At 36.2% G+C, this 26,021-nt stretch overlaps 3 protein-coding genes and 2 pseudogenes across 3 annotated transcripts; 4 read left to right on the top strand and 1 right to left on the bottom strand.

The window, feature by feature from the left end:
- Positions 1–2,162: 2,162 nt before the first annotated feature.
- LOC130714224 (vacuolar protein sorting-associated protein 29) lies at positions 2,163–5,367 on the top strand. The gene is made up of 4 exons (XM_057564120.1): positions 2,163–2,420; positions 2,564–2,732; positions 3,744–3,881; positions 4,782–5,367. Exons 2-4 carry the CDS (start codon positions 2,601–2,603, stop codon positions 5,070–5,072), a joined length of 561 nt encoding a protein of 186 aa, XP_057420103.1. The 5' UTR covers positions 2,163–2,420; positions 2,564–2,600; the 3' UTR covers positions 5,073–5,367.
- A 778-nt stretch (positions 5,368–6,145) lies between these two features.
- LOC130713810 (uncharacterized) lies at positions 6,146–8,699 on the top strand (annotated as a pseudogene).
- A 905-nt stretch (positions 8,700–9,604) lies between these two features.
- Positions 9,605–14,262, bottom strand: LOC130713702 (probable hexosyltransferase MUCI70). Its single transcript, XM_057563502.1, has 8 exons — positions 14,070–14,262; positions 13,672–13,781; positions 13,387–13,566; positions 12,504–12,572; positions 12,211–12,410; positions 11,681–12,096; positions 10,480–10,664; positions 9,605–10,073 (listed from the first exon to the last, which is right to left on the bottom strand). The coding sequence occupies exons 2-8, from the start codon at positions 13,751–13,753 to the stop codon at positions 9,703–9,705; spliced, it is 1,503 nt and encodes a 500-aa protein (XP_057419485.1). The 5' UTR covers positions 13,754–13,781; positions 14,070–14,262; the 3' UTR covers positions 9,605–9,702.
- A 918-nt stretch (positions 14,263–15,180) lies between these two features.
- LOC130714935 (protochlorophyllide-dependent translocon component 52, chloroplastic-like) lies at positions 15,181–19,740 on the top strand (annotated as a pseudogene).
- Positions 19,741–20,807: 1,067 nt separating this feature from the next.
- LOC130711936 (protochlorophyllide-dependent translocon component 52, chloroplastic-like) lies at positions 20,808–25,062 on the top strand. The gene is made up of 7 exons (XM_057561727.1): positions 20,808–21,414; positions 22,224–22,411; positions 22,746–22,831; positions 22,925–23,088; positions 23,190–23,378; positions 24,116–24,306; positions 24,574–25,062. Exons 1-7 carry the CDS (start codon positions 20,890–20,892, stop codon positions 24,827–24,829), a joined length of 1,599 nt encoding a protein of 532 aa, XP_057417710.1. The 5' UTR covers positions 20,808–20,889; the 3' UTR covers positions 24,830–25,062.
- The last annotated feature ends 959 nt before the right edge of the window (positions 25,063–26,021 follow it).

The following is a 26,021-nucleotide window of genomic DNA, read 5'->3' as shown; positions in this document are numbered from 1 at the left end:
AGGAAGAGATACTCACTTTGGTATTGTAGGCTGATCTAGGGGAGTTATTTTGACTTTAGCTTGGTTTCCTACCTTTACCATAAGAACACTTTGTACCATGGCATGAAGTCATGAACAAATGTGAAAATGATGATATCAATGCAAGTATGCAACCACCACTTCAAGACCATCTTAAATGCAGCTGTTTATTTATAGTATAGAAAAGTAATACAAACTCCCAAAACCACTCCTTGTACATTGTGTAGTCGTTGTGAGTTGTTGCATTACATGGTAACTGTTCTACGCCGCGTATTGTCGGTCATGATATGTGCCAGTGCCACTATTCATTCAATATATAAAGAAAATCTATACGAGTTGTTGCATTGCATGGTAACCATTTTTTTTCTCTGCAATATAATTGACTGGTCCGGGTGAGGGTGATGGTGAATCTTTCTATTCAAATTTAACTAGTGGCGTTTTAAAAAGTGGTGAATATATAACTCTCTCAACACTTGTAATTTTGTATAAACATTTATTTTATATGATGATGAGTTTAAGTCATAGTTTATTATCCCAAAATGATCCTTAACATACTGTTTTGTTCAAAGGAAGGGAGGGGAGGGGAGGGATTTTAATGGAGGGGAGGGGAAGAGAGGGGAGAGATTTTAATACTTATTATGTTTGGTTCATGGGAGGGAAGGGGAGAGAAAATAACTTATTTTTATTTTGTTCATAAGGGGAGGGAAGAGATTATATAATTTAAATTACTTTTATACCCAATAAAAATATTTACTTGAATTACAATGCCATTACAATATAATCAAAGCAAACAGAAACGTAACAGACCCAATTTTAAGACAAAAACAGAATGGCAGAGTCCCAAATCGCCAAAGAACAGAGTCGGAAATTACAACCAAATCAAGGGCAATCAGAAACTCGACCACGTCAGGAAAGAAACTCCAAATCGTCAAAGAAACAGAGCCTCGATTAAGAACGCAAAAAACAGACCCAATTTTAAGCAAAGCTGAACCAATTTTTCCACCCAAAATAAGGGCGAACAGAGCCACGAATCTTCCAGAGTCGGAAACCAAATAAGAACACCAAAACCGGCACACTACAGAGGCGAAACACCGCCAGACCATGCAAAAGAGGCGGTTGCAGAGAGAGGGGCTGGCAGTTGGTATGAAGAAGGAAGTAAATAAAAGAAGGGAAACCCAGGATAAAAAATTAAAAATTGTAATTTTTAGATTTGTGTAGGGTTATTTTTGTCTGAAATTTATTTCCCCTCCTAATTCCCCCACTTTTGGGGGGAACAAAAAATTGAGGTTGGAGGGATTTTGCTCCCCTCCATTTCCCTCCCCTCCCCTCCTAAAGTTTGAACCAAACAAAATCAGATTTTAAAAATCCCTCCCCTCCCCTCCCCTCCCATCCGTTCTCCTCCAACCAAACAATCCAAATGATAACTCAAGTAGTAAGAATTAGATGACATATTGGTTAAGTGAGAGAGGTATAGAGTTCAATTATTAGAGGATGCAATTTATCTTTCTAATATACAGAAAAACGTCATAATTTTTTTATTAATATTGCGTTAATTTTTTTTTTGTTATGGCTATATCAAAGTCATACATGAATAATTTTATATTATTATTCATAACGCACCCACGTAAGAGACCATAGATTAATCCCTAGAGTCTGGAGATTGATCCCTGGACCTCCCCTATCTCTTACCACTTGAGATTTCATTTGGTAACTATTTCTAACAACTTTTCAGTTATTCAGGATTGTATGAGTTTTCTTGGCTTATTTGACTTTGTTGATTTATCCTTTGTCCGTAGACAAGGAAATAATTGTGCTGATTATATGGCTCGGAACGCCTATAGCATGTTACAGGCAGATCTTTTGGCTTCCATCCCGCTTTGGTTTAATTTAAAGGTTGCTACGTTAAAAAAAAAACTATAACTTGAGAAAAACGAACGGGAATTTTTCTCTAAAACAAAGAACAAAACAGAGAAAGAAAGTAAAGTCTGGCCCACAAGTTAACAAAAAATGTTTCATGGAAAAAAATTCACGTTTTTCCAAAAAAAACTCTTGGGGTTTAGGGTCTTAACGGCCCATAAAGATGACATTGGGTCCTAACTTATAATAGGAGGTATAGGTGACCGGTTGTAAAAACTAAGATTCCAAAAATACCCTTTTGTATTCTCCTCTCTCTTAGCCTTCCACGATCACAACCCATTTTATTCTGGTTCCCCTCCTCCACCACCAGCTGTCACCACCGTGACAGAACCCTACCGTCCCCGCGCCGGAACCCTCCGTAACAACCAACCACCAAACCGATTGAACCCTAATCCCCAAATTTCGAAAGTCAAATTCCGCTGCAACGTTGCTTTTTGATTCAAACATCGTCTATATCCCACTTGTCTGTTAATCGATCAACTCAGGTAACGCTAATCCATTTCGTATTTTTCCTCGTTGATCTGCATATCATGTGTTATATATTTGTCTATACGCATTATGTTGAATTAATTGTTATAGCAATTTGTCACTGTTCTTTGTGTTTATGGGCAGTATTTTGTTTGTGCAGATCCCAAAAGTCAACTGTCAGTTTTCAATTGTTGAAGATGGTTCTGGTCTTGGCACTAGGGGATTTGCACATACCCCACAGGGCACCTGATCTTCCTGCAAAGTTCAAATCCATGCTTGTCCCTGGCAAGATCCAGCACATCATTTGTACTGGAAATTTATGTATCAAAGTATGTTTATCTTTCGAAATTAGTATTTATGATTCTGATTGTCTGTTCCCATGCTAGGTTAGAATAGAATTGCCTCAACTTTCTATTTTTCAAATTCTATATTATGAGATGACAAGGGACAGGGGTATAAAGCTCATTTTTTTTGTGACCAGTCGTTTACCGCTTAATGCAAGCACCTGCGACAAAGAGATTAGTCACTACTGTCGGCGGTCGATACCCTGGGCTCACCGAAAAAAACATTAACAACCATTAACCAAAGCCTTTTCCCTGTTGGATACATGGATCAGATGATACCATTATAACCTTGTATGAATCATATGTCGTTTGCTGCAAAGAAGGAATTATTTTTCGCTTAAAATCTTGTAGTTGTAGGATTTGAGCTCGTTAGGAATGTTTAACTCATACAGTCTGAGCGTGAACTTCAACATATAGTTGTAGGACACATCCAATTTCGTTCTTTCCCATTATCTATGTTGTGTTCAATGTCTTTGTCATTGTCTGACCTTACTTCGGTAGAAAGTAGATGAAAGATGGACAACTAGTAAAGTTGGGTACTTGTAGGCTGCTGTATGGAAGGCTTGCGGCTAGTGGCGAAGCCATTTGGGGCCTGGTAGTATGCTTCTTGATTTTTGTATAACATTCATTGTCCACCATTTCCGCAGGGCAAGCCAAGTCTCTTTTCTTTTTGACCACCTCTCTTAAGAATTAAGTTCAATGATACTGTATTATTTATGACCACAAAAGGGTTGAATAATGATTATATGTTCTATAAATCTGCCTTTGGTAGCATGTGTACTGTCATATTACTATGGCAGTATGGCACTACTTTTGTTCATGTGTTATTATCCCCCTTTGCATTGCATCAATTATCCATTTGCATCCACCAAAATAATTTAGTACATTTGTTATGGTTCTATATTCTTTATATGGTATTTTTTTATTCGTATATGGAAATAGATGAGCTTTTAATGATAAAATTTGTAAGTTAACTTTTACGTCATTTATGTTCAGGAAGTCCATGACTACTTAAGGACTCTTTGCCCAGACTTGCATATAACTCGTGGTGAGTATGATGAAGAGACAAAATATCCGGAGACTAAGACACTAACCATTGGCCAATTTAAGCTGGGACTATGCCATGGTCATCAGGTCTGATATTTTTTTTTTTGACTCAGATATTATTTTCCCCATTTCACTTCTAGATATTAACAGTTTAAGATTTTCTCGGTAGTGATAGGGGGCTGCACTTTGGGTTTCTTGATCAAAAATATATGATTTTAGGCAACTGTAAGAAGTTTGTGGATTGGGGTAGTAATATGAAGAGCATGTTTACTTTTCGTATCGAAAGCGCCTAAACGGATTAGCATGAGTAGTGTGTCATTGGGTGCAACAGACTTTCAACCTCTGGCAACAAGTAAACAGTCACGTTAGAAATAATTTCTGTTGCGTAGATTACCTTGCTGCTTCAATCTGAGATGAATGATTTTGTTCTTTAGGTTGCACTTGTATAGGTTCAATTGCTTTCTCATCTTCTGTTTCTTTATATTTTTACTAACAGATGCAGTTTACATCTGATAGAAAACCTTGGGCTGAATGACCTAGAGGGATTTGGTCGCAATCAGTTATTAGGGCTGAGCCCGAGTAAGTCATCCATGTGGAAGGTATATAAGTATATTCCAGAAAGTGGGCTAAGCATTGAGGAGGTGTTTTTGTCTTTTATGGGGATCTGCTGACATGGCCAAGTTAGTTAGGCCAGCAACATTTTAGGGATGGTGGGGATAGGTGTGATGGTCTTGAAGGAAGTTTTCTAATTGTTGATTGAGAGAGTCTCCAGAGGAGCTCATGCTCTGGTAATCATAACAGTGATAATAATAGTTGGAGCACTATCAACATCTGTTTTATTTTATTTTGTTCTAGCTGCAACTTTTTCCAGTCGGTCAGTGGTTGAATTTTTTTAGGAATCTGTTATTGGTTCTGTGTAGAAGAGACTGAAAATGTGCCTACTATGTATTGTGATATGATGCTTATGAGTTCTTAATGATTGTGAAGGTTATTCCATGGGGTGACCTCGACTCACTGGCAATGCTACAGAGGCAACTTGGTGTAGATATCCTTATCACAGGTCACACCCATCAGTTTACAGCATACAAACACGAGGGTGGCGTGGTTATAAATCCAGGCTCTGCAACAGGTGCCTACAGCAGCATGACTTATGATGTCAACCCAAGTTTTGTTCTTATGGACATTGATGCCCTCCGTGTCGTAGTTTATGTATATGAACTTATTGATGGCGAGGTTAAGGTTGACAAGATTGATTTCAAGAAAACATCTACAAGCTAGTCTGCGCATTGAACACTTATTTTGTTGATACTCACTTTTATCTTTCTTTTTCCTATTTGGATGTTTAGTTTTTTTTTCTCTTCAAACTTTTCAAGGGTGTACTGTGTTTCTAAGGTTTATATTGCTTTGAACAGTGTATTTGGCCATATCATATAGGATTCTTAGGATTTGATCAATCTGTGATCTATTCGAAACTTGTATGACTGATTAGCAATGACTTTGTGTACTCTTGTTATCAGTGATTGGCACAAGGATGAGACACAGCAATAACAAGTTATTTGGCTTTTAAGGAAAAGCGACATAAACATGTGGTTATTCGAAGCATCCGCTATTTGTTCCTTGTTTATTAGGATCAGTTTGTAAAACAACTACTATTCAAAATGAAGATATTATTATAAAAGTGAGTATTCAAGGTCTGCATGAGCTTGAGCTTCTCACTTAATACTTGGAGTCACTTCTTTACAAATTTCTCCATTGTCGTGATCTTATGATCATTTTTCTCTAACTGGTATTCCTCTGATATGTCTTTCACATACAACGCATGCTTATCATCCTGTGCTTCATGACGGTGACAAGTGCTCTACCTGATCTACTTCTCCCCCTCCCTTCCTGCGTCCCCCTCACAATCTACTCCGCCCAACCTCATGGGGAAGACAGCACGATGTTCGAGGCTTCTCACTTGGGTTCCGTCTAACTGGTTAACCATTGGTTTCATTGGTTCATATCGTCATCACCTTAAACATTGTTTATTCTTTTTGAAAAATCTGTTACCAATAAGATTTGAACCTTGGACTTAGGAAGTTTTGTTCCATCAAGTTCTAATTAGACTATCCTACCAGTAAACATTGTTGATTCTTGTTTTCGATTATGATATGTTGTTTTATATTACTAATATACTAGCATAGTAATAAAAATTATAAAATAAATAAATATTTATTAATCATTTTTTTTAAAGAGGATAAATAAGTCGGTCGGTACATTCTTTGTCTAAGCCTTTTTAATTATATAGCATGTAAAAAAAATTAGAATATATGAGAAAACAATATAATGCCAAAGTTAAGAATTTAGAATTTTAGATAGTTGTTTACAACAAGAAGTCTTATAGATAGATAGGGTTTGCACCTAATTAAATTAAAATCGAATCAAATTATTCCTCGGAAGCTTTTCATTTTATATTGCTGATCCTCAATCTTCGTCTCATCACTGCAATCTTTTTCCCCTCGCAGGTTAACCCTAATTTTCCCCTCTGAAATTTTCTTTGTTATTAATTTTCCTTTGCTGTGCGTTGTTGTTCAACGAAATAGTCACCTGTGATTCTGCGTTCGTAAGTAAACTACTACTCGTTACATGATTCAGTGCTTTCTGATAACCAATTTGCTTTAATTCTTGTGTTCTGTGATGATTTATATGAAATTGCTTGTGAAACTGGCTGATTAGTAGTGATTAAGTGCATCAAGGTTTGCAATTTTCTGAAATTTAGTTATGAAGCTTCTGATTTAGTAGTAGATATCTGTAATCCTGATCAGAATTCATAATTTTTAAATACAATTGGACATTGCAATTATTTTTCATTATGTATTGCTATGATGAAAAAATAACATTAGCTGTAAGGAAAAAACTCATAGTAGTCAATCGCGCATGACCCCCAAAAATGAAATCCCAAACAAGTTTCAAGGTTTGCAATTTTGAAACTTGTTTCATAATTGAAGAGCTTTTTTTTTGTTTTATTGGGTTTTTCATTGGGGATGCTGCATAGTTTAGGTCAGGATTTGTCAAGAATGAAGTTTTGAATGATGATCATTAGACTAGGGTGAGTAAGAAGTTGAAACAATGTTTTTTTACTAGATATTGCTTCATTGTTTCTGACATGTTACACTTCAATTATTGAATTTCAATTTGGTAAGTCTCATCACTTAATGTTTTTTGGTTGTTTGATGAAAGGTAGATTTGTTTTAAGCTGCAACATCTCAAGTTTCAGAAATGCCAAAAGTTAGAAGAGCACAGTCCCCATCTATTGATTCCAGTCGAGCATATCCTTACCCTTCCAACTCCAAAAATGTAGAGTCACATAACCCTATGAATTTTTCAGGATCAGTTAATGAAATGAAAGAATGGGAGGACGCTAGGTGTTCTATTTGCATGGAACACCCTCACAATGCAGTTATTCTGAAATGTTCTTCCCATGAGAGAGGTTGCCGACCCTACATGTGCAATACCAGTTACCGGCACTCCAACTGCCTTGACCAGTTCTGTAAGTCATTTGCTTCTCATCTTTCATCCGCAATACTGGAAGAAATTCCTCTCACAAGCTCAGCCTCTCATGGTAGGGACGTTCAATCAGAGCCCGGGAACTCCTTTCGACGTGGGAGCGAGTTGAAACCAAAGCTTAGCTGCCCTCTTTGCGCCGGGGAGATATATACGGGTATATGGTTTCAGAGGCTGCTCGAAGTTACATGAATTCTAAACCAAGGAGCTGTTCTTCTGAGACATGTGTGTTCCAGGGAACATATTCAGAACTCAGGAAGCATGCCAGGTCTGAACATCCTTATGTTCGACCGTCGGAGGTGGATCCGTCACGACAGTATGATTGGTTAAGGATGGAACAGGAAAGGGACATGGAAGATCTTTTTAGCACAATCCATGCAAGTTTTGGTTCAGAAGAAAGGGACATGGAAGATCTTTTTGGCACAATCCATGCAAGTTTTGGTTCAGAAGAAAGGGACATGGAAGATCTTTTTGGCACAATCCATGCAAGTTTTGGTTCAGAAGAAAGGGACATGGAAGATCTTTTTGGCACAATCCATGCAAGTTCTGGTTCAGAAGAAAGGGACATGGAAGATCTTTTTAGCACAATTTATGAAAGTTCTGATTCAGAAGAAGGGGAGATGGAAGATATTTTTAGCTCATTCCATGCAAATTCTGGTTTTGTAGAGACCATTTGGGGTCTTGGTGACTTGATGTCCTTGTTCTTTGACATCTGTTTCCCCAGGGAAGATGCTGACGGGATGGCTAGTTTGTTGTCTAGTTCAAGGCCAAGAGTGTCATTACATGACAGAAGGGTATCAAATGATGCACAGGAAAATCTGTCTGCTAGATGGAGATCCAATTTACCTTCACCCCATCAACTGGAGAGGATTCATAGAGGAAGATGGACAAGTAGTTTATCATCGTCATCACGTAATCTAGAAGCAAATCGTACGGCTAGGTGGAGAACAAATTTAACATCTTCATCACGCAATCTAGAGGCAAATCGTACAGCAAGGTGGAGAACAAATTTAACATCATCTTCAAGAATGCCCCGTGACGATTATAGAGAGATGAGTCCTGGGCCCAGAACATCCTCAACCAGGATGCCTCGGGCCTCACATGTTGCTCAGAGTAATCCTCGGAGTAATGCTTCTTCTTCGGGAAGGAATCGTGGTGGTCGTCGTCAATTACGTTGGCGTGATCAAAGATGGTCTACATACCATAACCAGCCATGAGTGGGAGTAGTTGATTATTCTGGTTCTCTGTTACATATATAACTACGAAACTTTACTTTTGCTATCGATTGTGGAGATACTTCAATTATCATTTAGCGTCATTTTATTGGATGATTTGGATCAGTGAAATTGCATTCCAACTGAATTTTTTTTGTCATTCGTTATACTTATACTGTTAAAACTTTAAGTGTGAATTAGCGATCAGCTTTTCAGCTCTAGAAAAAAAGTCATAAAAAATTACTGAAAGCAAAATTTATCCGACAGTCAAAAGGCAAACGCCCTTTGGAAAACTAGAATTTAAACCTCACTCAAAATTATAACTTAACTATAGTGAAATCTAAGCAAAACTGAATATGAAATGTATAACTGTAGTTATCTGCTCTGAAGCTTTAATAAAACACTCGACAATAATCATCTTCATTATCTTGAAGATAATTGACATGAGGACTTGACGTGGCTTCTTCTCTTTTGATGTCATTGACTTGTATTGATCTAAGCAACTGCAGTCTTGATTCAAACTCTTCTTGTGTCATTGCATAAGCTAATTCTGCCATAATCTTGGACTTTTCTTGTTGAAACTAAACTTCCTTGTCACATTGTATTTGTGTTGGCGAGGATTGTGATGACTCAAGCTGTTTTTCAACTAATTTGGCTAAGACTATAGAGTCTAGCCCATTCATTGAACTTTTGCTTTTGAACTAAACAAATATTGAACTTGATCCACCACTCAATTCTTAGTGTGATCAAAACAATCAAGTACTTATGTCAAACAGTAATCCCATGCATCTCCCATGACATGATGCATGTGATACATAGCTGTGAAAGCCGTCAGGTAATTATCCTTTGGGGAAACTTCTCTTTAAAATATTGATACGTTTTGAGTAAGATGTATGCCAAAAGTAGAAGCAAGGAAGATTGGGGCGCGGATATGAAGAGTGCTCCAATAACATGGGAGATTTGACTGAGTTTTCACAATCACAATTCTAGTTATTGAGCAAATGAGAGGAAGGGTAAAAAGACAAATATAGCTTTGTTTTTAAACTCTAAAAAGAAGCTTGAAGAGCTTTTACTTTACTTTCATTAAAAGATTAAACAAAATCAACATCAAGAGATCATTGGAGTAGATGTTAAAACAATAAACAGAAATGTCAGCCAGCTTTTGATGTTCTTGTTACATTTGGCAGAACAACTGAATCAAGATCCCCTGGATAAGGGGTAAACAAGCCTAATCCTCCCCTACTTTCTTTTAAATTGCTATGCTTCTTAAGTTGATCCAACTCTTTAACCCATTCAATGGGAGAAGAGTGCTCTCTTGTGTGAGGGTGCAACACAAAAATTGAATTGTATTCACAGTTTGGAAACATGAAGAATTTGAAGGCATCGCCTAATCTGTACGCGACATAGCCGAAGCTCAGTTGATCTCTGGGAGTGAAGAGGTGAACCTCATTGAACCACAAGCAACTAAACAAGTTGTTGATGGAAGTATGTTCGCGAATGATAATGGCTCCCTCTGGGACATCTGAAAAATCATAAATTATTATAACAAATATAACATTACTGTGCACAAATACAAGTACTTGACATGCAGTTCACTAGTTGAAGCCTACATAAAGCATTGACATTGGCACACCATACATATCAACTGAAGTCAACAGAGAAATAGATAAGCTCATATTCGCATGGTATTTTCTGTGTGACCTTTCATTTGAACCAAACAGGTCATTTATTGACAGGAACCCAAATTTTGAGATTTAAGTCCAAAGGCTTACTTTCTATGGTTATTTTGATTTTTGGCAGACTAACCATGGCTCAGGTGTAAAAATTCCACAGATTTCCCCTTAGAAGTTAGAATATAATCCCAAAATTGTTGAAATCAAACAGTCAACATAAAATACAAAACCAGGAACTCTCGATTCCTGTCTTACCACTAACAGTCTTTTTATCTAAACTCCATGGCTTCATTCCCTCATAATAGTAGATTTTCATATGTAGATCAATAAGGGGCCGTGCATATCGCTTTCTCCTCTTGTTTGCATCAGCCTCCTCATATATACTGCGGTGATGCTTATGTTGAGCAATGGCAAATGAATGCTTCCCTCGCCACAGGTATCTGCATAGTAAAGATAACCTTACAAAGTTACAGTCATCACAATATCCAACATCAAGATTCTAACTGTTCATATAAGGTGTAACAAGTGCCTTTATTACTTTGGGGCTTGGACCCCTTGTGGTGTTGAGTGTTTTCAAAATGTAAAATCCTATATCACATGACATGAGAAACAAAAAGGCGCATAGAAATGGTTGGCAGATTATACATCAATGCAGATGCAGTAAGCTCTGATGATGAAACTTTAACGGAAGAGATTATGCCAATGGTTTCACTGTAGTTTTTCCTGTTGGTTGAAATATAAACGCTTTTTCAAAGTTATCCTGCTTTATATTTTGGAAACTAGGATTTCTTGTGCAATGTATAATTATATGAACTGATGCTCTCCAACAAAACTACATATGTTGTTATCCTACAAGGATCTAAGTGTCAAATGCAAATAAACACAAGGGAAGTAACCCTGGGGAAAAATATTTGTTCTGGTATAAAACATCAATATTAACAGTTTCAAATAACATTTTTTATTTGTTTGGGAGGAAGGAGGGGGAGTGTTAGTGTCAAACTAATCACAAGAGGTGACTTGGGAAATCCATTAACACACATTACAAGAAAATTCCAAGCAAACATATATTTTGCTTCTATAATGCACCAACTTCGTGATTATAAATCTCTAAGCCTATATACAAGACAAACAGGAACACAAAAAATTCAAGATTGAACCCTTCAAATCGATGAGCCTACGAATGGTTATTGTGTAATTAACTGGTAAGAGCATGAGATATGTCATCAAATTCAAAACAAACATCATCCAAGCCTTTACTAGGTGAGGCCCAACCCTAGACAGGTGGTGGAAACTATCAAGCGTCGGTAATATCAAATTCAAAACCAAATGCTTTTTTCTCTTATCCTTCTAACAAGAAACAAAAAGATAGCAGTTTAAATAACTATCAAGAGAATCAGATTGAAAAGTCCATATTATCACAAAGCCTAGGCATACACTATGACAACGGATACAGTACCTCTCAAGGATAAGCAATGGATCCACGATCAACTCCATTTTACCATCAATCCATATACTATACTGTGCTTGAGGGAATAACCTGTGGGTCAAAATTTTAGGAACCTTCCCGTTCCTTCTTGGTTCATCATAAGGTTGATTCTTAAGAAGCACAAGTCGCCAAATTCCCACCCATTTTCCACCAGCATTGTCTTCTTTGACAGTACTATTTTCCCTCATGAATTTTAAAGATACTTCATCCACCACCATAAGAAAGCAAAAAAGCTTCTTTGAGCGATCGCTTATATTTGATGGTTGATGAGGGATGTCATAGCCATCAAAAATACCAGATGCCACGACAAATTTGCACTTCTTAACATATTTGATGTCTAAAGGATCCATGTCAGCACCACCACCTTGGATAAATCCACAGTGCACCTGAGGGATGAAGTGAATGGGAACCATGACATATTTATGGTGGCAACAACAACATAATCTTACAAAACTGTGAAGCAATTGCAATTAAAATGGACTGAATCAAATTATGGTTACCTTCATATTTGATTTTAGTTCGAAACTCTGCTCCCTCTGTTTCCAACTTTGATGGCCTCCAAACAGAGGAGATGACTGAGAACCATTATGTGGAACCTCATCTTCCATAACATACAATAATTTTTTGACATCATTGTCAGGAGTTCTTCCAGTTGGGATAACTATCTTATCAGGGTCATTGGAAAGAGGAATTGGACACCCTAATGAATACAGGTAGCATCGATATCAATCATTAGTTATTATTTGGCTAAGTCTAAAAAGAATGGATGGATGAAAAACTGCCAAAATCTTACTGTGAGGTTTTGATACAAGTCCCATAGTGTCTAACATGGTATAAACCTTGCTATCTTTATTACACATAGCTGCAGGTCAAGTAGAAAATTGCTGAATTTTCAGAAATGATGACATAATATTGTAATTTTGGAGAAGAAAATAATTGATAAAGAAAGAATGCCTATGTTGAACAATCTTTCCTTGAAGCATGCCTTTTAATAACCTAACAGAACCTCCAACCAAGTGATTATCCTGTATTCCTACTCATAGGTCATAGCAAGTTTGAATCTAAACCCATCAATCAAATTCTAGGTATTTTCGCTTCTAATGTTAGTCACAAAGAGCTATATATAAAATTATAAAATATAAGACAAGTGCGCAGTCCTATTTCCCTTGACGAAAGCCCTCTTAACCATCACGTGAAAGGAAAAATAACAAGAATGAGTTGCATTAAATTCAATTCACTACCAGGATGCATTCTAGAATTCTTATCCTCAAATATAAATTTGGTAAGCAACCTACTACACAGTTAGTACTAGCGTACTACTAGATAAATATGCTTTTTTTTACAACTAATAGATTAGAGAGAGAGAGAGAGAAATGAATCTCCAAACTGTTCTTTTCAAAGGCCAGTGTTTATGTAAGGCAAGAAACTTCCTATGACTGATGATTTTCTAATACCAGGCATCATTAAATTTTGCAGGCATAGTGTAGCTATAAAGCTCAAAGCTAAAATATAAAATGATGTTATTCATTCCCGTTTACCTAGTTCCAAATTATCATCATATTAAAAATAGACAGAAATGAAAAAGTCTATGTTATGACAATCAGAAGGGTTACAGACAAGAGAAGAACTTAAGAAGACTCCCAAGAAGTAACCAAATGTATTAAAAGATTACTAACCTGATAAAAAGGAAACAGAAGATTGACAAGACCATATATGGAACAACAATGCAATAAGAATTAGTAACATCCACAAGATCCCTATTACAAGAATCAATCGAATAAACCCTTTCTTCCAAACAATCTTCATGGGGTAATCTTGGGGTACCCTCCCTGAGGAAAAGAAGCCCATTTCAAAATCTGCATTACCAACAAACAAACTTGGCTTATCCACCAAAGACAATCTAACTAATGACTTCACCCACATTTAGAAAAAAAATATACTTGATAACAGCCCTTCCTGACCTTTAGCTTGTGGATTTTGATTACTTCGGTCTCCTCTTCGATTTAGGCGCGAAGAAAGAGACTTTTGAAGATCAACCTCCATATTTGATTCTTCCTTCAACTTATCATTACTGCAATTGCATAACAAAAAGTTGAAAATATAAGCAATAGATACACACACACACACAAACACAGTTATGGAAAGGCATTATTAGCATCTGAAATGAATGACAAGGAAAACAATACTAGAACCCCATGCATATAGCAACTAATAACCCCATAAACTCCTTGAGAAGATTCAATCTGAACTAATTAAAAAACAAAACTTTGACATAGAAAAGAGTGAAAGCAAGGGAGAAAAAGAAAAGGGTAAGACCCAAATGGAGATTAACATTGGTATACTGAGAAGAAGCTGATACCTGGCAATGGTGAAGGTTATGATGACAGTGACACAAAGGAAAAGGAACAGATCTATGTGTAATTCAAGCGAAACAATCGAATCAGAGGAGGCGAATCGAGGATCTACTGCGTCTATGCCTTCGTCACTGGTCGGTCGTGCTCAATTTCCAAGCTCTTAAGGACGAGGAAGAAGAAGAAGAAGACAGACACAGATATTGTAATTTGCCATTCATTTGAGGGGTAAATATGTCATTTAAGAGGTAATTTCAGAATCCCATGCCTATTCATTCATGTCAACCCTTTCAAAAAATTAAAACATTTGAAAAAATACAAAATGCATACTTTAATTTAAAGAGTAGTAACGTAGACTAAGTGTGTGGGAAGAACTCTCGAGTTCGATCATACACAATACACTATAAGGAGGGATAAAAAGTCTTAACTGTGACTAAATCCTAAATTTGGTGGCATCCAAAAGGTGATCGGGTACCAAATGTTTATACAAAAAAAAAGAGTAGTATGTATTTTTTTCCATCCGCAACATAAAATGTACTATGATTTATGAATATGTGTGAGGACGACACTAATAGATTTTTCTTTTTATCTGACAATAATGTTTTGTTAACACTTCCACTTATGAGAATGAGATCTAAGAATAGAAAAGAGATAAATGAGATGTGATGATATAATGGGAATAGAAACATAAAGTGAAAATGAAATGAAAGAGGAAGTAGAGTGTGAATGATTTAATGCTATTTATCTAATTCAACAATTGTTTGACCTAATTTTCTTTTAGGAAGCTATATTTAGTTAAGAAAAAAAAGTTAACTGTTCACTTTACTTGTTTTGCAAGGGAAGCTAGTAGCAACCTTCCATAAATAATGAACCACTACTTTCCATCTAAACTTGTAGTTGTTTGTTAACCAATCTTGGCATTGTCATTGCTGATCATGTCTTAACTATCCTTTAGTCTGTTCATTATTCGTTTGCCATTACTTCTTTAGACTCTTGCTGGCTTTTTGATCATTTATCAAAGGCCAGCTACCATGTGATTAAATGTTAATTATTCCTTTGTTTAGGTTCCTCTCAATTCAAAATTCATTGAAGACAAGAAACAATAGCCAAATGCACATAATGGTGTCTTTCCTCACAAAATTGAATTATAAAACCGAGCCTCTAGTTTCATTTCATTACATAGAAATGAACACAAACGTGAACCAATTGTCTCAACATTTCCTGAGTTAAAGTGTTTTAACTAAAGCTTGTAGTGTTCTTTATCTGTTGACTAAAGCTTGTAGTGTCCTTCCATTGGTTAGTTTGTAGAAGGGAACATGGAAGCTGCAGTAGCTTTTTCTGTTCATTCACTTCACATCCCATCAGCTGCACTTGGAACATCAAACCCACTTAGGAAATCCATGTTCTTGAGCACACAAGTCAATTTACCACTTCCATTAGTTCATAGGAGAAATTCAAAATCCAAGATTTTCGCTGCATTATCACCATCTCAACTGACAAAAACCAGTAACATTCCCAAGGATGGGCCAGGAGTTGGATCCCATGCAGAGAAATTTGACTGGTACTCACAGTGGTACCCTCTGATGCCAATTTGTGACCTTGACAAGAGAACACCTCATGCTAAGAGAGTGCTGGGAATCGATGTGGTTGTTTGGTGGGATAGGAATGAGGGTGCTTGGAAGGTTTTTAATGATGCTTGTCCTCATAGATTGGCACCTTTGTCTGAAGGAAGGATTGATCAATGGGGCAGGTTGCAGTGCACATACCATGGTTGGTGTTTTAATGGCTTAGGAGAATGCAAGTTCATTCCTCAAGCCCCTCCTGAAGGCCCTCCGGTAAGTGCTCTTGATCATAATCAGTAGTCACTTAGGAAGGTTGTGTTAGGCTTTCAGCATAAAACTCGCCAGTATCTTTAATATAGATTTGTGATCCATTTAGACGACCTCACCTAGTGGGATAAGGCTATGGTTAGCTACAGATTAAACAATTTTATGCTTCTTTTGCTGTGTAGAAAGTAGCCAGAACAAATTTGAGAAGTCTTCTTAACTAGTCATTTTTAGTCCCCTAGTCTGTAAACAATTCTAACAGTTAAATAGGTCCTCAAAGATTCTAATGAAATTCATTTGAGTTTCTAATTTTCTTTTTCAAATATTCATGTTAGTCCTTACAATGAGCAGATTTTCCTTTTGCATGATAGACATGAAAATCCACCCATTTTTCTGATAGTCTCCTATATCTTCACGAAGCAGAGTAAAAAAACACATCCAAATCTTGTTTTCTACATCTATTATGGAATATGCTATCACTAATATTTGATTATTGGCATCTTAGGACACTGCAGACAACAATTGTCCACTAAAATACCCTTTCAGGAAACATTCAAGAAGGCTAATAAAAACTATCAAGCAGCCATAAATCCACTCTTACAACCTTCAAGACAAACATAAAATCTTTGGAATTGTGGTGGTGCATCAGGCATTGGGATCACATTCAAGTTTACCTATGGTCCTAGATTACTTTTGAGAATCTGAGGGGAATAATCCCATATCTTGGCATATTGTCCTGCTTCACTTTCCTCCACCAACTTCCTTGCCTCCTTCCCAGACTTAAATCTTAATATTATCCAAATGCACTTGAAACTCTCATATAATCAAAATGCTGATTGTGATTCATATTAGGTTGTGTTCTAGAGACCTTTCTCCATCCACGGAGAATCTTCCATCCACATTCTTTCACTCTTCAAATTGCTCGGGGCCCTCTGATCATTCCTATGCTACTTAATCTATCCCCAACTGCATATAGTGTTATCCTTAAAAGTATTCTAAGTAACTCCATCTATAAACTCCATTCCTATCTCCAAAGACATATGCCTAAAACCAACCCCCTCATTATATAGTGGAAAAGTTCTTTTATCTCTTCTGTAATCCTCATTATCTGTACTTAAGGGAATTCTTAACTCTTCACAATGTTAACTCAAATACCCTTCATTTGATAACGTCTCCGTCAATTAAATTGAGATCCCTCTACATGTTCAATATCTTTCATGTTCTAAGCATAATCCATTCTAACTTCCGTTCTATCAGGTACACTTAATCCAAAGTTTGAGTTTTTGTAACCCTTTTTTTCTCAAAATTGTTAAATGCCACCAACTAAATTTCCTCTACTTGTGATCACTGGTGCAATAGACCAGAAGTATGGAATATATAAGGGTTGCAGTAGATTGATTCTTCTACTGTTTGTTATCTTCTCTCCCTCTCAGCCTAATAGTCATATGCTTTCTGAGTTAACTTCATGTTAATGTGCCTGGAACATTTCAATGCTTATTAGCTTTTCATTAAAAAATGTGCAGGTTCATACCTTTAAAAATGCATGTGTAGCTGCTTACCCAAGCACTGTGCAGAATGATATCTTGTGGTTTTGGCCAAATACTGACCCTCAATACAAAGATGTTATTGCAACAAAAAGACCCCCTTTCATACCAGTCCTGGATGATCCATCGTATAGTAGATCAATGGCAACCAGAGACATTCCTTGTGGGTATGATTTCATGACTAGAACCTATGATATTTCCTGTTTTGTAGAACTCTTGCACATTTGTACATGGCTCACTACTTTCTTTGAACTAAGGAAAAAAATGGAAGCTCCTCTAATGTAATTGTTGCATGTAATATAATTATCTTAGCTGATTCTGGAAGATATAAACACAAGCATTACATTGAGCATAACCGAGAGAGTTTTTCTCCTTTTTCGCCTTTGACATGATGGTATGATGAAATGTCTGCAAGAAAAAAAGAATATAATTTGCATGCTAGGCCACCAGAAACCATTTTCCCTACTTAGTATATTTTTCTAGCTGAATGAATGTGCAATTTCAGGTATGAGGTGCTGATTGAAAACCTTATGGATCCTTCACATATTCCATATACACAGTACACACTATGGGTTAACGCGTGCGCCAATACATATGTTGGGCTTGGTTAACTTAACAGATAAAGCTGATAGAGAAGGAGGAAGACCACTTGAATTGTCAATTGAAGAGTTTAATGTCAATGGTTTCAGAGCTAACCAGGGTTTGTTGTACAAAAGCAAATTTATGCCACCATGCATTTTTTATGCATATCATCCTGATGAAGATGCTTCATCTGCTGAAACCCAGGTGACATGTTTAGTATATATGGTCTTTAGATTAGATAATACCTAACCAGTTTTTAAGGGTGTTGCATAATATGTGTAAAACTTATTGCAGAAATCATTAGTTAAGAAGAAATCTGCAGTAGTCGTTGTTTGTATTCCAGTTAGTCCTGGTAAAAGCAGATTGATATGGAGCTTCCCAAGAAACTATGGAGTGTGGATTGACAAAATTGTACCACGATGGTTGTTCCATCTGAGACATAACCTGATTCTAGATTTAGATTTATATCTTCTCCATCTTGAGGTAATTGCTGTAATGATTCATAAATTATAATTATATTGACTTGTTGGTTCCATCAGTCTCCTTTTTCATCTACCAGTTATTACAAGTTCTGATGATCCCATAAACAAAACTATCAACTGATTTAGAATATTTTGTTATCATATAGCGCAATGACAGAAAAAAAATTAGTTTTACCATAGCAATATCAAATTCAAATTCAATCCCTGGCTGGGGCATTTTTTCAACAGCTTAGGTTATTCTGTCTTTTTCTTAATAGTAACCATAGTGGTTGCTATGTGGACTTTATCCTAGTAAAAACAGAGAAAAAAGTTTGATTCCTCATGTTTGGTTATTAAACTCTTTTGATAGGAACATAAAATAATGGATGTTGGTCATGCCAATTGGAAAAATGCTTGTTTTGTGCCAACAAAGGCAGATACCTTTGTGATTGGTTTTAGAAAGTGGTTAAAGAAGTATGCAGGTGGTCAAGTTGATTGGAGAGGAAAATATAAGGGTGGGGTTCTTCCTCCAACACCTCCTAGAGAACAGCTTTTGGACAGGTAGTAACTCTCATAAGATTGAACTTGAACATGGAAACTTGGCCAAGGTCTCGGTTCCTGGCCAGTCCAGTTCTAAAAACATTTTGACATTCTTCATCACAAATGAAATTTCAACAGGTACTGGAGCCATGTTGTGAACTGCAGGAGTTGCAATTCTGCTTATAAGAGCCTCAAAGTGGTTGAAGTCATGTTGCAGATCATATCCGTTGCTTCAATTGGGATTTTTGCCACAATGAAGCAGGGTGGAATGTCAGTGGTAACAAGGAATTCAATGGTTGTATTTGCAGTACTATCATTTGCCTTGTCTCGATGGTTAGCTCACTTCATATACAAAAACTTCCATTATCATGACTACAACCATGCCTTTCGCTGAGGTGTGTTCCCAAAGTTCTTCATGTCCAACTATGTATGTATACAGTGAAGCTCTCCAAGAACAAAGCCACCAAATATAGGTACTTCGGAGGAGTGTGCATATATGTCAGTGTTTGAATCAAAGAAAAAATTATAAGTATGCAGTTTGATATTTTTGGAGGCATGGCACTGCTCCCTGTGGCACTCCTTCTTGATTACCGCACTGTTGCATTTAGTGTCAGAATACCACTGTATACTTCCTTGTTAGTTAAGTTACTAAATTGATAAGTATTGTTTCTTTTGTATTGTTTTTGTTTGCCTACAAAAAGGCAAGATACTGTATGAGAACCAGTATAAAAAATTGAATGCAAAGAAACATTTCTCTTACTCTCTCAAGGATTGTGAGTGTGTGTGAGTTCAAAAAATTTGTTCCCCTGATCTTAAATTGGCATAAGAGCTTGAGAACATGGTAATATGAGCGTCAAAAATAAATGTGAATCATCAGAGAGCTTTCACCCCACAACTAATTACAATATTGTTGGTTCAATCTCAAATAAGATGGGAAGCTTGATTCTATTGCAATTAGGTGGGTTACTCTTGTGAGATCCTAATTGTATTGAGCCTTTGGGCTTACCAGGATTGCCTGGACTACTAATGCAATTAGGTTTTTGGACCAAAAATAGAAGATCACAAATATGTGAAGCTTTATTGAACCAGATACAATAAGGGAAACCTTCTTACTTTGACCAAAAAAAAAGGGGATGAGAGTTGATGACACTGTTCATCAAGGTGTAGATTATTCGAACCACAATGTGTGGCGTCGTGGTTAGCTCACTTTATCCTTAACCATGAGATTAGAGATTCAATCTTCGGTCACGGGAATGAGGCGCATTTTGTGATTAGCTATTTACCACTTAGTACGAGTATTTGCGGTGAGAGAATTAGCCATCACTGTCAGCGGTGGATACTCTCGTCTAACAAAAATTTATAAATTATTCAGATTGGTAAAATTGCAAATGTTAGAATCTTATTGAAGTTGTCATATAAAGGATATAAAGGAGTATAATTACATGAGTCAATTTTTTGTATAATAACATTTGGTAACATACAAATACGTTGCTAAATCAACATATTTGGGTTGAGGATTGTCATAGATACCTTTCTTTGCTTATGATGTTGAACACTATGTTTCAGTTGGTTAATTGATTTCTTATTTCCTCAAATAAAAATGAATGAGCTGACATGGAAAAATATACAGATCTTATATCCAGCTCATAATTTCAATTTCAATAAAATACAAATACACACTCATGTCCAAATAAATTGTAAAAAAAAAATTAAAAAAAAAATTTCTAACAATCTCTTATCCTTTAGTTTGTTCTTGTGGCTCTTGATCACACACGCAGCCTTGTGATCACTCATCAAGTTATTCAGTTTCACTTCATTACATGTTCAAGTGTTCTCCTTTATCTGTTGCCACTTTCCTGTCTTGTAGAAGACAACATGGAAGCTGCAGTAGCTTTCTCTGTTCGTTCACTTCACATTCCAACACCACTCGAATCATCAACCCCACTTAGGAAATCCATGTTCTTGAGCACACAACTGAATCCACCACTTTCATTAGTTCATGGGATCACTTCAAAATCCAAGCTTTTCACTGCATTATCACCCACTCAGCTGACAGAAGAATCCAGTAGTAATAATCTTCCTGAGGATGAGCCAGAAGTTGAAGCCAATTCAGAGAAATTTGACTGGTACTCACAGTGGTACCCTCTGATGCCAATTTGTGACCTGGACAAGAGGGCACCTCATGCCAAGAAGGTGCTGGGAATTGATGTGGTTGTGTGGTGGGATAGGAATGAGGGTGCATGGCAGGTGTTTGATGATGCTTGTCCTCATAGATTGGCACCTTTGTCTGAAGGAAGGATTGATCAATGGGGTAGGTTGCAGTGTGTGTACCATGGTTGGTGCTTTAATGGCTCAGGAGATTGCAAGTTTATTCCTCAGGCACCCCCTGAAGGCCCTCCGGTAATTACTCTTGAATCTTTGATCATAATTACTAGTTAGTATGTTGTTGTAATGTGGTTTATTTTATTGAACAATTCTATGCTTCATTTCCTGTGTAGCTAGTAGCCGGAACACATTTGAAAATTCTGTTTTAACTAAACTTTCAGTAGTCCCTGCCATCATAAGATTGTAACTTGCTTGCATGTTTGGATACACGGTAGAAAAGGTCAAGCCAAAGTCAAGGTGGACATAAGCAATTTCCCTTAGAACTGTCCACCATGATTTTGGCCTCACTGTGGTTTTCCACCGTGTATACAGACATGCATGCAAGTTACAATCTTTTGATTGTCATAATTGATAACGCCCCAGGTAAAATTTTAAGGTGGGATCATATTGGCCTCAACTCTTACATATCCTTCTAGTTGAAAAATAACATCTCAGAAAAATTGGGGGAAAAAACTCTTAGCTAGTGAATGTATGTTGGTCAAATACGGGTCTTATCGCATTTATCTAATGATGAGCAGGTTGTGTGACTCTTTTTGAAACTCAGGAGGTAAATCATACATGATCCAGATCCAGAGCTTGTGTTTTTGTACCTCGTTTTTCTCAAAATCTTTAAATGCCACCAACTCAGTTTCTTCTACTTGTAATTCCTTGTGCAATCAACTAAAACTATGGAATCTAGATTGGTTGCAGTAGATTGATTCTTCCATTGCTTGTTATCTTGTCTTCCTCTCAGCCTAATAGTAATATGCTTTCTGAGTTAACTTCATGTTAATGTGTGTGGAACATCCGAAGCTCATTCGCTTTTGCCTTAAAAAAATGTGCAGGTTCATACGTTCAAAAAAGCATGTGTCGCTGCTTACCCAAGTACTGTGCAGAATGATATCTTGTGGTTTTGGCCAAATACTGACCCTCAATACAAAGATATCATTGAAAGAAAAAGACCCCCCTACATACCAGAGCTAGATGATCCATCGTATAATAGATTAATGGGAAACAGAGATATTACTTATGGGTATGATTTTAAGACTAGAACCTATGATATTTCCTGTTTTGTATAACTCTAGACATCTGTACATGAGCTCACTTTCTTTGACCTAAGAAAAAAAAATGGAAGCTCCTCTAATGTAATTGTTTTTGGTTGATAATTATATAATTATGTTAGCTGATTCTGGAAGATTCAAACACAAAAATTACATTATGCATATCAAGAGAGTTTTCTCCTATTTGTCTTTGACATGTTGTGATGAAATATCTGCAAGAAAAAATATATAATTTTCATTCTAGGGCATGAAAACCATATTCTCAACTTAGTATATTTTTCTAATTAAATGAATATGCAATTTCAGGTATGAGGTTCTGATTGAAAACCTTATGGACCCTTCACATGTTCCATACGCACACTATGGACTAATGCGTACACAACAACCGAAAGGCAGGCATATAAGATAAATCTTTTTAACACCACTACATTTCTGTTTACTTGATATATGGCACTTACATGTGTAGGTGTTGTTTAACTTAACAGTGAAAGCTGATAGAGAAGGGGGCAGGCCACTTGAATTGTCAATTGAAAAGCTAGATATCAATGGTTTCAGCGCAGATCAGGGTTGGAGCAAAAGCAAATTTATGCCACCATGCATTTTCTATGCATATACTCCAGATCAACCTGCATCATCTGCTGAAACTAAGGTAACTTGTTTAGTAGATATGGTTTTTAGATTACAATTAATAGCCGGCCAGTTTTATAAGGTTGTTGCGTAATATCATATTATGTGTTAAACTTAATGCAGAAACCATCATTTCAGAAGAAATTTGGTTTGATCTTCATTTGTGTTCCAGTTAGTCCTGGTAATAGCAGATTAATATGGTGCTTCCCGAGAAACTTTGGACTGTGGATTGACAAGATTGTGCCTCGATGGATGTTCCATGTGGGACAAAACCTGATTCTAGATTCAGATTTATATCTTCTCCATCTTGAGGTAATTCCTATAATGATTCATAAATTATATGTTCTGTTGACTTGGTAGTTCTATCAGTCTGCTTTTTCCTCTACGCGTTATTATAAATTATACTGATCAAATAAACTAAACTATCACACTGACAGATTTAGAATATTCTTTTAAACCGCTACTTCAGCCAACATATATAGCCCAGGTTATTCTGCTTTTTTTTTAGTTCATAAGGCCAACGGCGGCAAAATTTCTGATCAAAATATTAGGTGATGATATTTTCACTAAAATGCTTGGTATTTGTAAGCATAGTGGTTGCATTCAAGTGGTATTTTAGGTTAGATGTAAATAGTGCATTCATATTCTCTACCTAAATTATTTTTCTGCTGGTCGAATTGTTGAGGAAGATTTTATCTTAGATTGTAGCTAATAAATAAGTCAATATTACAATCTATACTTCAGCTTTTATGATTGAATGTCTTTTAGAATAGTGAAAAAATTTCTCAACAATGATGCAAATATCAAAGTCTTACTAATTTATGTTTTAACAACCAAGTTCTAGTGTGTCTCTGCATGTTTCCATTGGTATTATGTTCTACACCTGACCAAAATTGGCTACCTTTGTTTCTTTCTCTTTCTACTTCCCCTTCTTTTCTGGCTTGTTTTATTTCACCATGTTGAGGTGTCAACAGAGCAAAAGTATTATATCCCTGGAAAACAATTTCATGGTTTGATTCCTCATATTTGTTTATTAATTATTTTTATAGGAACAAAAAATAATGGATGTTGGTCAAGCTAATTGGCAAAAGTCCTGTTTTGTGCCAACAAAAGCAGATGCCCTTGTGGTTGGTTTTAGGAAGTGGTTAAAGAAGTATGCAGGTAGTCAAGTTGAATGGAGAGGAAAATATAGTGGGGGTGTTCTTCCTCCAACACCACCTAGAGAACAGCTTTTGGACAGGTAACTCTTGTAAGATTGCACTTGAACATCGAAACGTAGGAGTTCATGGTTTCAATTTAGTTATTTGTATTTCAAGAAGAGTGACAATATCATTCAATATGTGAAGTTTTAAAGTAAAAACTATGAATATTTACTGACAATTCAAATGCATATATGCTAATAAAAAAAGTGGAAAGCTTTTCTTTTGGGGTGAGGGAGTTGCTTCCTTAGCCCCTTGAAAGCTCAGTTCCTGGTCCTGACATTCTTCATAACATTAATTTTCCACAGGTACTGGAGCCATACTGTGAATTGCAGGAGTTGCAATTCTGCTTATAAGAGCCTCAAAGTGGTTGAAGTCATGTTGCAGATCATATCTGTTGCTTCAATTGGGATTGTTGCCACAATGAAGCAGGGTGGAATGTCAGTGGTAACAAGGAATTCAATGGTTGTATTTGCAGTACTATCATTTGCCTTGTCTCGGTGGTTAGCTCACTTCATATACAAAAACTTCCATTATCATGACTACAATCATGCCTTTCGCTGAGGTGTGTTCCCAACGTTCTTCATGTCCAACTATGTATACAGTGAAGCTCTCCAAGAACAAAGCCACCAAATATAGGTACTTCGGAGGAGTTCTTGAACTTATGTACATGCATATGTGTATTAATTAAGTTCAAAATCTTCAAATTCATATGTATTATTGGCTAGTTAAAATGCTAAACAACATCACCTATAGAAGGAATAATCATGTTTTCAATGTACCAGAGATTTCATCAAGTGATGCAGAAACTTGCATCATGAGTCAGGGAACTCAGATCTAAAGGGGATCAATATGAAACAAGGATTTTATCACAAAGAACCCATTAATATGAATGTGATTACTGATACTTTGAGCAAGAAGTTCATAGGTAGAAACCAATGGTGAATAAGTTCCAAGTTCATAGGTGACTTCTCCCGTGAGGTCACTTCCCAAGTGATAGTCTTATACCTATATTGCAATGAATTGTTACTATTAAATCTTAAAATTCATTCTTAATTGTATAGTCTCATACTTATATAGCCTAAGATAATTATTTTGAATTGCGATATCATATATAATTCGTGTATTTAGTTATCGATATTATTTTTAAAGTTGAATTTTGAAAATGAATTTATTCAAGCGAGGCGTCGGATTATCTTGTTGATCTTGTGATAGGGATTCTCATGTTGTTTTGACTAGAAAAGTATTGGTTCTTTAGTTGTCCGTGTGACGCACCTCGCTTTTTTAGGAACTTCTCGGATGAACTGTCACTTGTGAAAATAATAAGTTTTAATTTTGAACTCACAAAATGGTCATTATTTTTGAAATGTTACTAATGTGACCCATGGTTGCCAAATTGGAGCGTTACAAAAATACTATACATATTAAAAATTATAGAATAATCATTATAATTTTTTTATAATTGTAGAATATAGATTGATAGAATTAGAAGAACGTGAATTTTTACATCAAAAAGATAAACTACAGTCCCCGCCAAGGTTATCCCTCAATTTTCTCATCCTCAACTTATATGTCCACCAATTTTTACTACTTAAGCTATCGGACAAGAACATGAAATATTAACTATATAAATAAATATGACAGTAATGGTACAAAAGGTCAAACCTCTTATTTAAGTGTAAAATTAATAAGTCTTGACTTTAAAAAAATAGTAAAATTAATAAGTCTTGACCATTAAATCCAACAATAAATAACA

Source organism: Lotus japonicus, chromosome 4 (assembly GCF_012489685.1).
Source record: "Lotus japonicus ecotype B-129 chromosome 4, LjGifu_v1.2".
In the NCBI taxonomy this organism is placed as follows: Eukaryota; Viridiplantae; Streptophyta; class Magnoliopsida; order Fabales; family Fabaceae; genus Lotus; species Lotus japonicus.
This window is presented reverse-complemented; position numbering and strand designations above follow the sequence as displayed.